The 14,852-nt window shown below is 53.6% G+C and overlaps 4 protein-coding genes across 4 annotated transcripts; 2 read left to right on the plus strand and 2 right to left on the minus strand.

The window, feature by feature from the left end:
* Positions 1-4,885: 4,885 nt before the first annotated feature.
* COL26b_009431 (uncharacterized protein) lies at positions 4,886-6,881 on the plus strand (the record flags this gene model as incomplete). Its single annotated transcript, XM_053182161.1, has 2 exons — positions 4,886-4,897; positions 5,010-6,881. 2 exons carry the CDS (start codon positions 4,886-4,888, stop codon positions 6,879-6,881), a joined length of 1,884 nt encoding a protein of 627 aa, XP_053033851.1.
* A 51-nt stretch (positions 6,882-6,932) lies between these two features.
* On the minus strand, positions 6,933-10,449 carry COL26b_009432 (uncharacterized protein; the record flags this gene model as incomplete). The annotated part of the gene is made up of 2 exons (XM_053182162.1): positions 6,933-9,306; positions 9,635-10,449. The coding sequence occupies 2 exons, from the start codon at positions 10,447-10,449 to the stop codon at positions 6,933-6,935; spliced, it is 3,189 nt and encodes a 1,062-aa protein (XP_053033852.1).
* Positions 10,450-12,255: 1,806 nt separating this feature from the next.
* On the plus strand, positions 12,256-12,930 carry COL26b_009433 (uncharacterized protein; the record flags this gene model as incomplete). Its single annotated transcript, XM_053182163.1, has 1 exon — positions 12,256-12,930. One exon carries the CDS (start codon positions 12,256-12,258, stop codon positions 12,928-12,930), a length of 675 nt encoding a protein of 224 aa, XP_053033853.1.
* An 813-nt stretch (positions 12,931-13,743) lies between these two features.
* Positions 13,744-14,460, minus strand: COL26b_009434 (uncharacterized protein; the record flags this gene model as incomplete). Its single annotated transcript, XM_053182164.1, has 1 exon — positions 13,744-14,460. The coding sequence occupies one exon, from the start codon at positions 14,458-14,460 to the stop codon at positions 13,744-13,746; it is 717 nt and encodes a 238-aa protein (XP_053033854.1).
* Positions 14,461-14,852: the final 392 nt, after the last annotated feature.

Raw genomic sequence — 14,852 nt, forward strand, 5'->3', positions numbered from 1 at the left:
TTCGTTATATTTATTGTCTTCGGACTTGCACATTGCATTTTACCTCATACTTGTAAATAACAAATGGACGTTTTTGATCCACGATTCTGTCTTTGGTGGGTGCTTGTCTCGTAGAGTTCTAAATTCTGTATGTGCGCGGCTTGCGCCCTTGGTTGCCCGTGAATTGCTGTTTCCATCGACAGGAACTTTGATTTCTCATTCGCACACCACATAAAGATGAAGTTCTTATTCAACCATGTTTCGATGGAGTCGTCATGTCCATAGGCCGGCTACTACCATTTCGACTCAATCACGTGTGTAGTTGGGAACTCATCCGCTCGACATCCAATCAGACCACTCCAACCCTTCAGCTGCCCCTCCCGTTGCCAGTGCAACCGACGCGTCGGCCCCAGACTGACTCCTTCGATGTGTGGCGAGGCACTGAGGCGCACCAAGACAGGAGTGATCAACCTGTGGTGGGCCGCCATCCTCAAAAAGGAACTCCGACTTCAGTGACTTCACAGTACGTAAGGTACCTGGACAGGGCATCCTCAGGGGGTGAGGGCGTGGGCGGCGATCAGGGGCAACACCCTTGAACGGGGCGTATGAGTTGGTGGGGGCAGCCATGGTTTAGCGCAGACAGGGGATGTTGCAGGGGGTGGTGCACAGTGGAGCTTGTGAGATCGGGTGGCGTCGGTGGGGGCGCGGGACGAGCATGGGTAATAAGCTTATTTCAGAGCTTGATCGAACCCCTGGCGCCGGTCTCGGATGTGGCGCCACAGAGGTGGGGATCGGCACGAGCTTGGGTTGACGACATGCGGTCCCCGTGTAAGTCGCCTTAGGTGCAGGAAGAAAATTTGAGGAGAGAGCTGCGAGTTGAAATTCATGCTGATTGATGAAATACATACGGAATTCTGCGCAATGTGTAGCTCTCAAGCGCCGAGTGAGATGTAGGTTGCTCAACCTCATACCGACTCAATGAAGGAGGCCCCGACCGCGTCCGCTGATGCTGACTGACTATATGACGCCGAGAATGAAATAACCACCCGGTAGGTGACAACCGGATGACACGAAGTCCATTAATCAGCGAGTTGTAAAGCATGATGCTGTCTGAGAAATAGTTGATGGAGACCAGGCATACTAGTAGTAAGGTTATAATCAGTAATCAGGGAATCTAAAACAGCTCTTCAACAGACGGACGCACTGTGAATGTGTTATGAGACTTTTTGTGTTTAAACTGTACAGTCGAGCGCGCGAAAAAGGGCAATTTCTTCTTTCCGACTGGGCCGACTCTGGTAGTAGATTCTACCGCAGGGTTAGGGTAAGGGTTAGGGTAAAATTGTTCCCATCCCCCGTAACCCCTCTTCTCCCTCTCCTGTAGCATAACAAAAGACACATGCAGAGTCTCTATGCCGAAAGTATAGCATGTCTGAGCTATCAATCGCTTAGACATACCTGCGTGCCTCTGCGCGTATGAACCTCTTGCGGCGCGTATGGCGCCCTTGTGCTTCAACGCAACGACCGATGCTATTTCGGGCCTTGCATATGTTTTCGTGAACGCATGAGAGATGGCAACTTGGAGAAGGTATTGCCTACCTAGTGCTAATGCCCTCAGACTGCTGCGTCTCATAGGTGGTAACGCACAATACGGAAGTTTACAACATTTTCACCCCTAAAATACAAAGGCTACAATCTCAAATCCTGAATCGCACCACGGAGATTTGTTTAAATGCTAATTGAAATTAACTGCCGAAATGGAAAGTACAAATGCTCTAACGATCTTAGATATCTAGTCTAGCTAAATCTGCCGTCCTCAATTGAAATATTCCTATGTTTATGATAGAACCCGTATCTATGAAAGCTTGGGTAATCCTCCTGACGTGGAGCCTGAAGCCGTAACGATTTGGGAAGGGAGAAACTCAACTGAATGCTGTGTTTGAGCTCTACCAGCCGCTATGAAGACTAGCACTCTTGATCAAGCGGTAGCACGACGGATTGTGAAGCCGAAAGTCTGATTTTAAGTCGAAACCTTTTCACCTCTCGGAAAACGAGATAAGCTCAACGACCTCTACATCAGGACCAGAGCACGAACTTGAAACATCCAAGGTAAACGAGAAGCATAAATACACCCCAGTGGAATTCAACACAAAACTTTCACTAGGTGACAGCGCTCCAAAGACCACATTCCCCACGACTAGGGTTAGGGTTGGGGTTACATGTTCAAGCTAGCTTCGGACGTTCCAGCTCAGGCCAGAGTGCTTCCATACCACCATCAATGCTGAAGGCCTCAGTGTTAAGGGCACGAAGTGCTGAAGATGCAAGTTTACTTGCGTCGCCATTGTAACATACACACACAACAGCCTTCTGACTTTCTCTCGCAGTACGCAGCCGCCCAGCAACATGAGGTATGGCAACTGCTTTTTGAATCTGCATGCATATCATGTGAACAGATTTCGCATCTCCAAAAAGGTCACCGTTAGCCAGATCTGGCGTCAGACCGACCAAGGGCACCGAGGACGAGCCCGGTATGTGTTGAGCCTTGAAAGCGGACGGGCTACGAAGGTCCAGGACCAAGACTGATGGTGAGATCAAGTTGCGGGTATGGTGCGAGCAGCAGTTAACATCAGCACGCTGCTTTTCTGGGAAGAGGAGGTTGACGATGATGGAAATCCAGGAGCGACCCTTCGGTGGGACTTGAACCGGGACTTTCTCAACTGTTTCGATGCTGACTTTGAGAGCATCTTTCTGGACTGACTGCAGTTCCGCCGTGCCAAAGATGACGCTGGCCGCTTTCCGCGCATTCAAGATCCATCTCTCATCATGTCGATTCTGGTCGCATTGCAAGAGTATCTGTCACGCTCATGTTAGCTAGACAACACAGGTACTCTGCGATTGTGACCAACCTCATTCTCAATCGGAGGAAACTCTCCCGCTCCGAGCTTTTGATTGTAGATTGGCAGGTACTGGTACGGGAGATCGCTGCAAGTGAAGACGCATGAGACCTCGCCTGTTTTACCGTCTCTTAGCTGTCCTAGGTTGTTCGTTTGATTCAGCATGGCGATGTACTCGAGGAGTCCGTGAAGTGCCTCCCCTGACGACGGGCCACAGATGAGTCCTTCTCGGGAGAGACGCATGGACATGCGGTACGAGTCAACTGATGAAACTTCGATGCGACTGTCGACTGTGCCTTGCCATGGAAAGCCAGAGGTATGGAAGCCGTGGAAGTGTCTGGGTCCTGGCGTCGGATCCCCGAATTTGTTGAAGACGCTTGCTGATCGTTAGTTTCCGGGAGCTAAGTCATCACATACACGCGTAGACTAACCCAAGGACCTTGACTGATGGCTTGCGGGACTTTAGGTATACTCCCGTGCCCGTAATTACGCCTGATAATCTATTCGTCAACTGAAAGAGAATATAGCATCGGCTGACCTCACCTCCGGTACCGACAGTGGAACAAAAGACATTGATTTGAGGCAGCTGTTTGAAAATCTGAGGCCCTGTCCACTCCTCATGAGCTTTCCAATTCTTCGCACTCGTCAGCTCTTGGATTCTACTAGAAAGCCAGGAGGTCGTACGTTGGAATTGTCATACTGCCCGGGGTACACCATATCCTCGTCCTGCGCCGCCCGCCTCCGTAGCCTGCACATGATGCCTGTGGGATCAGTAGGTTCTTGCTGCGCGAGGCCACCGTAGAGACATCTGAGAAGATTCCACGTCAGAAAAAGCTTCTCGCCTCCTGTCTCTTGAAATGGGAACTCACGGTCGGATACCAAAGAAACGAAGCAGATTCAGCGACTCTGGCGGCTTTTTATTCGTCACATAGGCGTCCACATCTTCATTTCCCCAGAGAACCCTTGCAATGATGCCGAGAGACAGTACAGTCGACCCAGAGCTTGCCTCGACAATCTTCCGATCTTGGGCTTGGGGCTTTTCTCGTAGCATTTTCAGGGCTATAAGTTCCGTGTGTTACCTTCTGGCTGTACAAAAATCAGGAAACGGCAACGCACCTGGCAGAGACTTGACATTCTGCGCGGGCAGACAGGTGAGCATCTTTGCATATATCCTGACCCCAACTTCTCTGAACGGATTCAAACGGTCTGGGATCTCGACCAAAGGAAGAGGCGGATTCTTGTCGGGGTCGAAGTAGTCGACGACTGAATTCGGCCCGCTGAAGACGTTGTCCTGGGCAGACATTTTTCAAAAGAACAAATGGGCTTTGTTTTCCGAGTCTTTCTGGCATTGGAGAGTTGACGAGGGCTTCAGTGCTAGCCATGTGCCAGCAAGGCCAGACGCTACATATCTCAACACATCTCTGTCACGTAATCGACTTCATGTATCGTAACCGCGGCTATCACCGCAAGTCCAGATCCTCCAGCGGCTTACATGGTGCAATCTTCACTAACTCGAACAGGATAGAAGTACGACGTTGGGCATGCAGCCTCGGCTTTCCCTGATGTAACAGTGCAGCACAGTGCCAAGAGCCAAGAGCCCGTCTAGAAGTCTCGGCGGTTCCAATCTCACCCAGAGCCGATTACTAAACTTGCTCAATGAGCTGAGAATCTTCAGCCCCGTGAAGCGAAGCTGCACGATCCAGGGCTCATGAGCCAAAAGAACTTGCTCATTCACGGATCTTACAGCTCCTTTGGCGTACACGTGCCGAACCTTACTTGCCCCCTGGTCCCGATGGGATGGTCTGAGACCGGAGTGAGTCATTTTCTGGGTGGTCTTATGAGGGTGTACCGGCTGCTGTTGATGGAATGCGGGAAAAGAAGTCTATTAGGTCGCAATCTCGGTCTTTCCTTCACGCTGTCGCCGAATTGTTGCTGTTGCTGCAAGTCGGTGGCGTCTCAAGTACACCATACAAGCAGAATGACCAGCCTCGGGTGGAGTTTAATGCTCAGAGGAGATGATGGGCAAGGTAAGCAACATATTCTGGGTTTCGTTGTCACCCCGAACTAACATCGAGGTCAGAAGTGACGCTACAAGCCGTTCGGCTAAGCTCAGGAACTGCCACTACGCACGACGGACAGAGATACTGGCACTTCGATCTTGTGCTCACGGCTCAGCAAGAGCCTGGCCAAAAGAACTTCGTAGTCAACCAGGATGAGACGAATCTCGCCACTGATCTACTACAAATCCTCGTCAAACAAGATTTCTCCCGTGCCACCTTCCTGAGGCTACTCTTCTCAACGGAGGCTGGAACGATCATCAGGCCGGACTTCCTCTCCTACAGACTCCATGGCTTTGAGGATGCTCACAAGATTACGAGCTTCCTCGCCCCATTGTACTCCGTAGCATCAACAAGCCCAGACCAAGCAATCAATGTCACCACAAAAGACGACTTCCTCTCCCTGCTCCGAAGCTCAGTCGGCGGCGTCATTGCGCGCGCCACCGACCCCAAGGACACATTCCAAGCCATCCGCACCCGTCTAGACGATGATCTCACTAAGCGACTCTCCATACCCTGGACAGTCCCACAGAAACTCACACAAAAGCGCGTTTTCTGGGTCCAAGGCCGCGCCAACATCGAAGCAAGCCGGCAATTCTACCAAGCCGCCCGCGCCCTCGGCATCACCCTCGTCGTCCTCGACGACCCTGGCCATTGGCTTGAAGACGACGCCGGCCCGCACGCGCACTACCGCGAGGCCTTCCTTCCCATCAGCATCGCTGCAGACGACGGCCTCACCCAGCGCGTTGTTGATGCCGTGCGCGCGTATCCGCATCCAGTCAATGGCATCGTGTGTGTTAGTGACGTGCGGCTGCCGCTCGTCGCGCAGGCTTGTGAGATTTTGGGACTGCCCACGTCCAGTTCTGCGGCATATTTCAGGGCGGGAAATAAGGGTGTCTCGCGGGAGATTGAGGCCGCTGCATGTGGAGAGCAAGATGGATTTGTGCTGCAAACAGCGGAAGAGCTCGACCCAGTCCTGGCAGAGCAAGGGAAAGGACTGAATTATCCCCTAATTGTCAAGCCTTGCACCGGTTGGAACAGCGACTGCGTAGTCAAAGTACGCGACGAGGGCGAGCTGCGGGCTGCTGTGAAGCGCGCATCGGATCGACACGCTACATCTGCGGCACGGAGCACGAGCGTGGTGATCGAGCCGTACATCGACGGACCAGAGATCGACGCAAACTTCATTGTGTTGAACGGAGAAGTGCTCTTCTGTGATGTGACGGACGACTTCCCCTGCTCCGCCGACATCCCAGGGGTGGACAAAAGCAAAGCTGCCAACTTCATGGAGACACTCATGGACGTGCCCTCGGCGCTGCCTGTCGAGGAGAGGGCCATGATGCGGGACTCACTGGCCAAAAGCATCGCGCGTCTTGGGTTCGAGTCCGGTGTGTTCCACTGCGAGGCCAGGGTCCGCGGGTCGCGGGCGTACTATGCCGTCGACCCTGATGCCGGGGTCCTAGATCTGCGCATACGGGGAGATGTATCTGCTGAAGCTCCGTCTTGCTATTTGCACGAGGTTAACGCGCGCCCGCCGGGGTACATCAACTGCGTGGCGGCCCTGCTCGCACATGGCGTCGATTACTACGCCATACGGCTGCTGCTCAGTCTCGGCTCGGAGGAAGATGCGCGAGTGCGGGCGCTTTCAAAGCCTTTTCTGCGTAGCATCCCTCAGTATACGCTGGGCATCTCGGTACTTGCTCCTACTAAGGCAGGATTTATGGGGTCTGATGATGCGGTGAAGGAGTTCCTCGAGGCAAACCCCGATCTTGAGCGCCATGTTGTGCATTATCAGACTGTGAAAGAGAAGGGCGAAGTGGTACAGGGACCGGAGTCGAGTGAGTTGTGGTGCGTCGGGTACGTGATCGTTGCGAGCAGGAAGGGAAGAAAGGAGTGCTTGAGACTGGATCGTGAGATTAGGGAGCGGTTTACGTACAGACTTATGGACAAATGAAGTCCTTCGGAAATCAAAAATGGGAATATCTTCTGTAAATATAAACTGTGTCTACCAAACAAACGCTTCGTCCACCAAAACATAGGGCCTGCTCCTTGCGTCGTTCCTCGTGATTTCAACAATCTTACTGCGGACATCATCCGCCATACTGGGCGGGCCACAGACAACAACAGCCAGCGCACCACCAGAGACAGCAGTCATCTCCCTCGTGAGGATGGCATCTAACTTCAGTCTCTCCCCGACGTTCGTTTGAACCTTGACACTGCTTGGGAGGCTGTGAAGGGCTGGTGCTAGAGCCGTGATAAGGCCTTGGTGGCGACTGGACCAGAAGAGCGACGTGCTACCCGCAGCAGGGCGGTTGCGGACAAAGGGAAGGCACGCAGTAATTCCGACGCCGCCGGCGATGCAGATCATATCGGTGCAGTGGGCGATTTGTGCCGAGACGTGGCCTGAATGTTCGTAGGGGCCCTCGAGAAGGACTCGAATGCGAGTGGAAGGGGATGCCTTGGCAGCGAGGGCACGCGTCATACCGCTGCGAGAGCGAGAATAAAAGACTGTGGTATCTGTGCTCCCTCGTGCGGGTGTGGTGACTGTGTTTGGTTGGGCGTTGATGCCCTTTTCGGGGTCAGCTTCAACAGTTGGTGATTCGGGCTCCGTCTTGTCATCCCTGACCGGAGTCGAAACTGGAGATTCTGGAGTCCTCGACTCAGTAATGGCGTCATTCAGTCCGGAATATGCGACAGAAAACGGATGTGTCTCCCAGAAACGCCAGCTGAGGGTCGGAAATCCGAGGTAAACCACCCCGCCATCGAGGCGTTTCCCCTCCACCTCGATTCGGATGTATTCACCATCGACATCATCAACCGTGGTAATGGTGGCCCATCTGAGGCCCTGCCAGAAAGTGCGAACAAGACGGAAGAGCCGGTCGGCGCCCCAGACCCCGCCAGCGACGAAGATCCAGATCTCGTAGCCCCAGTTGTACTCGTAGACGTACCAGATATGGTAGTAATACCCGAAGATGAAGAGGATCGACAAAATGACGTGAGAAGCGAGGAAGAACTCGTAGAAGCGCTGGCGCACCCACAGCAGCGAGAAGGGCAGGATGGCGCTCACCGCGACGGTCCCGACGATGCCCCAGATCCAGTACTCGCGGGCAATCTCGGCCTCGTAGGTGCCTTGAAGGATGTAGTTGGCGAGGAGCATGAAGGAGTGGACGATGGTGTGGAAGATGGCCCAGTAGGCTAGCCAGCGGTGAAGCAGTAAGTAAGTGCTGTAGCTCCAGTCTGTCAGATAAAGCAGGACATTGTTGCGGGCGGCGAATAGAAACAGCGCTACAAAGTTGCCCATGGCCATTACACCGGCGCGATTGCCGATGATGCTGATGCTCTGCATCTTCAGAGATGTGAAGCTGGCCTGTGGCTGGTGAATGGTGTATGGGCCGAGCCAGAGGATGATGTTGAGAAAGCTGAGTACGAAGATGTACATGGCTTGACCGCGAGTGGGAATGTTGCCGATCCCGGCGACAGGCTCGCGATGACGGCGACCGAAGGCGGCGGGATGAATCAGCAAAGTCTGCCAGTATATCCAGGCAAAGTTCTTTGTGAAACCTGGGATGAAGCGGAGCGCCGAGAGGGCGACGGGGAGGAGGACGGCGACCAGAGTGATGACGATAGTGACCGTCGAGTGGCCTGCCTCGTTTGTCTCAAAGTCGTGCATGTAGTTCCACTGAAGCTGCCACTCAGTGGGACCGACGAAGCTGGTGGTATTGAGAGGCTTGGAACCGCCTGCTGCCTTGGGAAGGGGGCTGGAGACATTGAAAACTGTCAGGCCGTCGGCCGAGTCCATTGCCATGTCTCCATGGCGGACCGCAAGTCGTACTGGAGGAGCTCTGCGGTGGTTGGTGTGTCCTCCACTGTCGGAGCCTGAAGACGAAGAGTTGGTGTTTTGAGCAGCCTTTGATTCTTCCTCGCGCGCAGCAGCCAGAGCCTCCTGGTATGACATGGTAGGAGTGTATTTGTAGTTCCCCAGTGTACCGGTCCCGAGATGGGATGCCCAATAGTCTTCCAGCTTGGCAATCGGCGGATTTTCGCTCAGCGGGCAGTAGGTGTCGATGCAGAGCGCCATAGTGAGCAGAAAGACGTGATCCGAGACGAAGCATTTCGGCGGCGTCGACACTGGATTGTGGGCTGTACCGTGGTTCGCGCTCGAGTCGACGGGCGTGCAGGCGAGAGTTTGCTTTCTGATGACATTGCGGCAAGCGAAAGAACACGTTGGGTCGTAGAGAGTCTTGCCCCAGCCGATGAGGCCGGTCCCATCGGCGTGGACGCCGATGGCATACAGGGCGACGGCGAGACCTGGTGCAAACAGACGTGATATGGGCGCCATCTCGTTGCACGCCAGCTTGTTGGTGTTGAAGAGGAGGGTGCTGCAAGGCGGAATGTGGAATGCGAACAAGGCAGATGCGAGAAGTGTTATATACCAGCGTGGAGCTTGCCATCGAATGATACCGACATGGGGGTCTGCAGGCCTGGAATGGCTTGGCCAACGCCACAAGAGCAAGTTTTCCCGGGCATCACATGTTGGCCCTGGTACTGTGCAGCCAAACACGGGGTTTTGATTTGATATTTGTGTTGGTTCTATCGCTTATTACAATTCTTGCGCATGTATTGACATTGAGTCTCTAGGCTAAAGTGTTTCTTGGACCGTTCTTATCACCCCCATCCAGCCGACAGATGATTTCTGTGCATATCAACAGTCTCCAAGCATCCTCGGCGTCAATGAACCGCTGCATATTCGCTCGGAGCACATCAATCTGCTCCGCCGTGTACCCAAACTTGGCCGCCGCCCGACGATACTCAGAATTCTCGTCAGCAAGAATATCCAGCATGGACCCTGCATACGCGAACCTCTCCTCGGGCGTGATATTCGACAGCACGCTTGCCGACGCCGTGATCTGATCCCTTCGGAACCCGGCTTCTAGCGCCTTGTGGATCAGCCGACGCCCCGTCTGCGTCTCCAGCCCGTTCATCCTGTAAATGCGCTCCTGCAACTCCGCGTTCTCCGGACACGGCGGCCACAGCACCTGCGACTGCGTATCGCCGTCGCGACACGCCACAATGCCGCCCTTGGGCTTCGCGAGCAGCCGCATCTGCCTCAGCACGGGGGCGTTCTCGGGGATGCAGATGAGCGTGGTGTGTTCATGGACGACGTCGAACTTGGCCTCCATCTCGGCGGGCGTGAGAAACGTCTCGGGGCGGAGTATGTCGCCCTGGCGGAACTCCACGCGTGTGCCTGGGCCGAGGGCCTTGACGCTGGCTTGGTTGCGCTCCGTCACCTCGGCGCTCTGGTCGACGCCAATGATTGTGGCATGGGGGAAGTGCCGCGCCAGGTCGAGGGTGATGCTACCTGGGCCGCAGCCGACGTCCAGGAGGGAGAAGGTGAGCGGCAACGACTTCAGCGTCGGGAGGAGGTACTGCAGACATGTCGAGACGTTCCGTAGCTCAAACAGCTTGATGGTCCCCTGCTTGAACCCAATGTGGTACGTGGATGATTGGTCACTCAACGCCATGGCTGCTTGTCTTGTCTGTCCCGGCGTTCGTTGTCATTCATTTTGGTTCCATCTTAATAAGTACATCACTGATTCTTCTCTCGTCGCCTAGATGGCTAGTGAGCAATTTGTCTTTGGAGTTTGACGTGGTATTTTCCGGAGTCTCGTCGCCCGTTGGCGCCTCCTTCTACATTCGGCCTTCCGTGAGCATGTTTGAGGTTGTTTATTCCTTTTGGTCGCTTGGCATCTGCTTGGCAAATGTTGGCATTCCCTTGGCATCAGCCTATGCACAGTACAATTAACACGGAGACAGACCGCCCCTGATGCAGCATGAACTAATCTGGAGCCGAATTCAGCAACGCCAGGCTTGGTCGCGAAGTGATTCATCAGCTGGAAAAAGGTTCATAGGACAAGAGAAAAATCGCTCGCTCATGATCCGATGGCCAGTCGCGGACCAAGACTGCCAACATGGGGATTACGACGCAGCCGAGTCCGTCAGCTGAAGCGCAAGTTGTCGACCATGTTCCCCGTGATGCAGCGAACGACGAGATAGAGAACCTCCCTCACGTTGTCGACAGACTCCCACCAGAAGCATGGGTGGCCGCTCTGATTGGTGCGTCAGAGAGGTTTAGCTATTACTGCTTTGTCTCCATATGGCGTAAGTCACATCCTTTCAAGAACTGTCCTTGACTTTTCAACATGACTGCAAAATAACCAGCACTGACTGTCTAGAAAACTACATGCAAAATGATAGAAACTCTAAGCAAGTGCCAGGAGCTCTCGGGCTCGGCCAGTCAACCGCCACGGCGATATCCAACGGCTTCTTCATTTTCCTCTTTCTAATGCCGAGTTGCTTTGCAATCATCTCTGACATCTGGCTTGGACGCTACAAAACACTCTTACTTGGGCTTGTGTGAGTCACGCCTCATGTTTCTAGACCGAATCGTAATTACAAGGAAGCTGACGGGAGTCCAGTTTGTCTCTTTGCGGCTCGCTCGTCATGTTCGCGTCAGCTTTACCGTCTTCCCTTGACAACGGTGCAGGCCTGCCTGGCCTGATTATCGCCATGGTACTCATAGGACTGGGTGTTGGTGCTACTAAAGCAACCATCTCCCCTTTCATTGGTGAGATGATTTCATCAATGTGTAGTCGAGAAACAATGCAAGAGGAGTCAACTGACGACTGCCTTAGGCGACCAATACAAACAGAAGCCTCCCCAACTTGTCCGGCAGAAAGATGGATTACCTGCAGTGGTTGACGGCACCAGAACACTTCAATTCCTCTACAATGCCTTTTATTGGTAGGACACCGATGATGAGTAGCACTCTGAATTTGCTGAATAACTTCTCTTCTTCAGGTTCACAAACATCGCTTCCCTCTCGTCCATCCCCGCCACGTTCCTGGAGAGGGAGTTTGGCTTTTGGACGGCATATCTCATGGCCGCTATATCTGTGATGGCTGCGGTCAGTCTTTTGCTCATCTTTGAATCCCGGCTGGGTAAGTAGGTCATCTTGAAGATAGCCAAGACGTCTGTTGACAGCAAGATGCAAAGTCAAGATCCGGCCAGGGGAAAACCATCTCCCCAAAGCCATCAAAGTCATGTCAATCGCAGCACGAAACGGTTTCAATCTCGACCACGCCAAACAGTCCTACCAGATGGAAGCTCACGGTCCCTCGGTCTCGTGGGGGGACAAATTCGTGGATGAGTTGAGGCGTGGTCTTCTCGCATGCCGCGTCATGTTCGTTCCCAAAGACGCCATCCCTCTGTTGACATACTAACCAGCCCCCAGCTTCTGTTTTGCCTTCTTCTATCTGGCCATCACCCAAATGTTCAACAATCTCATCTCACAAGCCGGGCAGATGCAGCTGCACGGCGTGCCGAACGACATGCTCCAAGCCATGGCCGGGGTCGCCTGCGTAATTTTTGGGCCCATCATCCAGGCACTGTACAACTTCCTGGCGAAACGCCGCATCTCGTTCGGCCCCATGGCTCGCATAGCAGTGGCCTTTATCATCTGCGGCGTCGGGATGGGCTATGCCGCAGGACTGCAGAAGATGATCTATAATGCGGGTCCCTGCTTTGACGCACCTCGCGCATGCGCTGCTTCAGACGGCGGACGCCTTCCTAACGGAGTTAATGTCTGGTTGCAGCTTCCGGTCTACGTGGCCCTAGCCATTGCCGAAATCTTTGGGTTGGTTACAGCGAGTGAGTACGCGTACTCCAAAGCTCCGAAGAACATGAAGAGCATCGTGCAGGCCATGGTCCAGCTCAGTGCGTGCCTTGGCTCGCTAATGGCCATGGCGCTAAGCCCAGTCTCGCGGGATCCTCATCTTGTCGTAGTTTACGCTGTCATTGCGGGAGTCATGGGAGCCTGTTCCGTGCTGTTCTGGTGGAAGTTTCAGAAGTATGACGCCGTAGACCGCGAGTTGAATGATCTGGTAGATGAAGAACGGGAGTCTGGCGTGGCAAGCACGCAGGAAGATACCAAAGAGCGCACTTAGACTTCACCAAACGACCGTGGCTGATTTCGGCAGAAGTTGGGATAGATCTGTCGTTAAGATATCATATATCTTTAGGTTTGATGCTAAAATTGATATCGGAAGTGCATAGTGGTATGTGATAAAACTCGAGCTGTCGGATATGAAGACAGAAGCTCACTGATCATGTATCATTTTCCGGTTGTCTAGGTAGGTATATTCTTGTCTAGGTACTCTCATGCCACTCGAATTGAAATGAGCATATGGAACAGCGACGTGTAACTTTGGCCTAGAGCAGATCGCAACATTAGACTTTGATGACTTTGATGCGGTCTGATCAGCCCGTTGGGCAGGCAGTCATCATTCACATCATTAGGTAGGTAGACTTGTCTACAGCTATGCCGGTGACAGTCGCGTTCACTTGGTCAACTAGCCAACTAATCTGACAAAACGAGTTGAGTTAAGCATGCCACAAAGGATCTTGAGACTTGTACCATAACAAGTGTTACCGGCCACTGTTAAACAACCTGGAAACTACAGTTTCGCATCTGTGCGCTCAGCTTCCTCGGCTATATTAGATGCGTTCCTGTTCTCCACTAGCCTCTACCTTGACAATCATTGAGTGGGACTCAAGCCAACGGAAACGCAAACTGGTGTCTTCAATTCGGATTCAAACTATGGTCTTACGGCTTTATGTTTATTTTCAACCATATCTAGTCTCAGGACTCCCGCTAAGCCACCAACATAGCTGAGGCGGACTAAACTCAGCATCGGGCTGAGCAAAAGATGCGATGCCACACTCTCAACTCTCGGCAACACAACCCTTCCACCTCTACCTCAGCTCAACACGAAGTACTCAACAAAAATCAAATTCGGAATCCAAGAGATGAACCCCGTAATCGACAGCGCAAACTTCACCTCCATGCCGGCCACAATCATTAACGGTAGCTGCCACCTCAACATGACCGCCGCATAAGTGCACGCAAAGTTCCTCGTCATCCAGCCCATATGCCCCTTCACATCACCCCTCTTCACCGCCACAATGCTCCTCCGCAGCGTCTCCAGCCACGCGCATGCCAGGGCTGCAAACCCCACCCGCCCCCATGGCAGTGCGAGACTGTGGAACGTGACATAGAACGCCGCCACGCCGCCAGCCGCCACGGCCGCGGCGTACACCCAGCCGAGCCACTTGTGGAAGGCCGGGTACGCGTGGCGCAGTGAGGGGAGGAACTGGAACGGCCCAAGGCCCATGGCGATGAAGGAGCCGAATATGTGGACGCAGCCGCCCGTGGAGGCGAGGATGCGGGCTTTGATTTGCGGGTCGCCTGGGGTGAGGCCCGTGAAGAAGAGGGCGCCGTGGAGGGAGATGAGGAAGGAGGGGATGGCGAGGAGCCACCACTGCGGACTCGGGAGCTGGAGGCGCGGGTTCTTGGTGGTGGTGTTGGCTTGGCGGATGGTGGTTTTGGTGATGTCGTTGGAGAAGGGGGTGTCAGTTTGGGTGGGGGCGGTGTCTTTCCCCGGTGTCTTTCGGTGGGAGATGGAAGCGTTCAACATCTTTGCTGGTCAACGGGTGTTGTATGATGAGCTCCGGTCAATTTTGTTGGTTGAAAGGTAATGGGATTGAATATTGCTGAATTGACGTGCTTATGGAAATGTTCGCCGGAGACGTTGTTGTCGATGGTATTTAGATATATCGCGGAAGGTGGGTTTTCTCCGCGCGGAGGTTTTCGGGGTCACGGACTTTGCCGCTCGCCGGCCGGGGCCTGGTCCCCGCTCGGCAGTTGAAGCAGTCGGCCGGCGCTGAGTCAAGCCTTGCTCAGCTCAATACTATGCTTTCGGACGGAAGGAGAGGCTCCAAAATCATCATGCTATGATGTGGACCGGTTCATCTTGGCAGAGTAATCGGTATTCACATCTGTATGATTTGTCGTCTCATAAGGCGTAGC

The sequence above is a fragment of the Colletotrichum chrysophilum genome (genome assembly GCF_026319265.1).
Source record: "Colletotrichum chrysophilum strain AFK26 chromosome Unknown scaffold_91, whole genome shotgun sequence".
In the NCBI taxonomy this organism is placed as follows: Eukaryota; Fungi; Ascomycota; class Sordariomycetes; order Glomerellales; family Glomerellaceae; genus Colletotrichum; species Colletotrichum chrysophilum.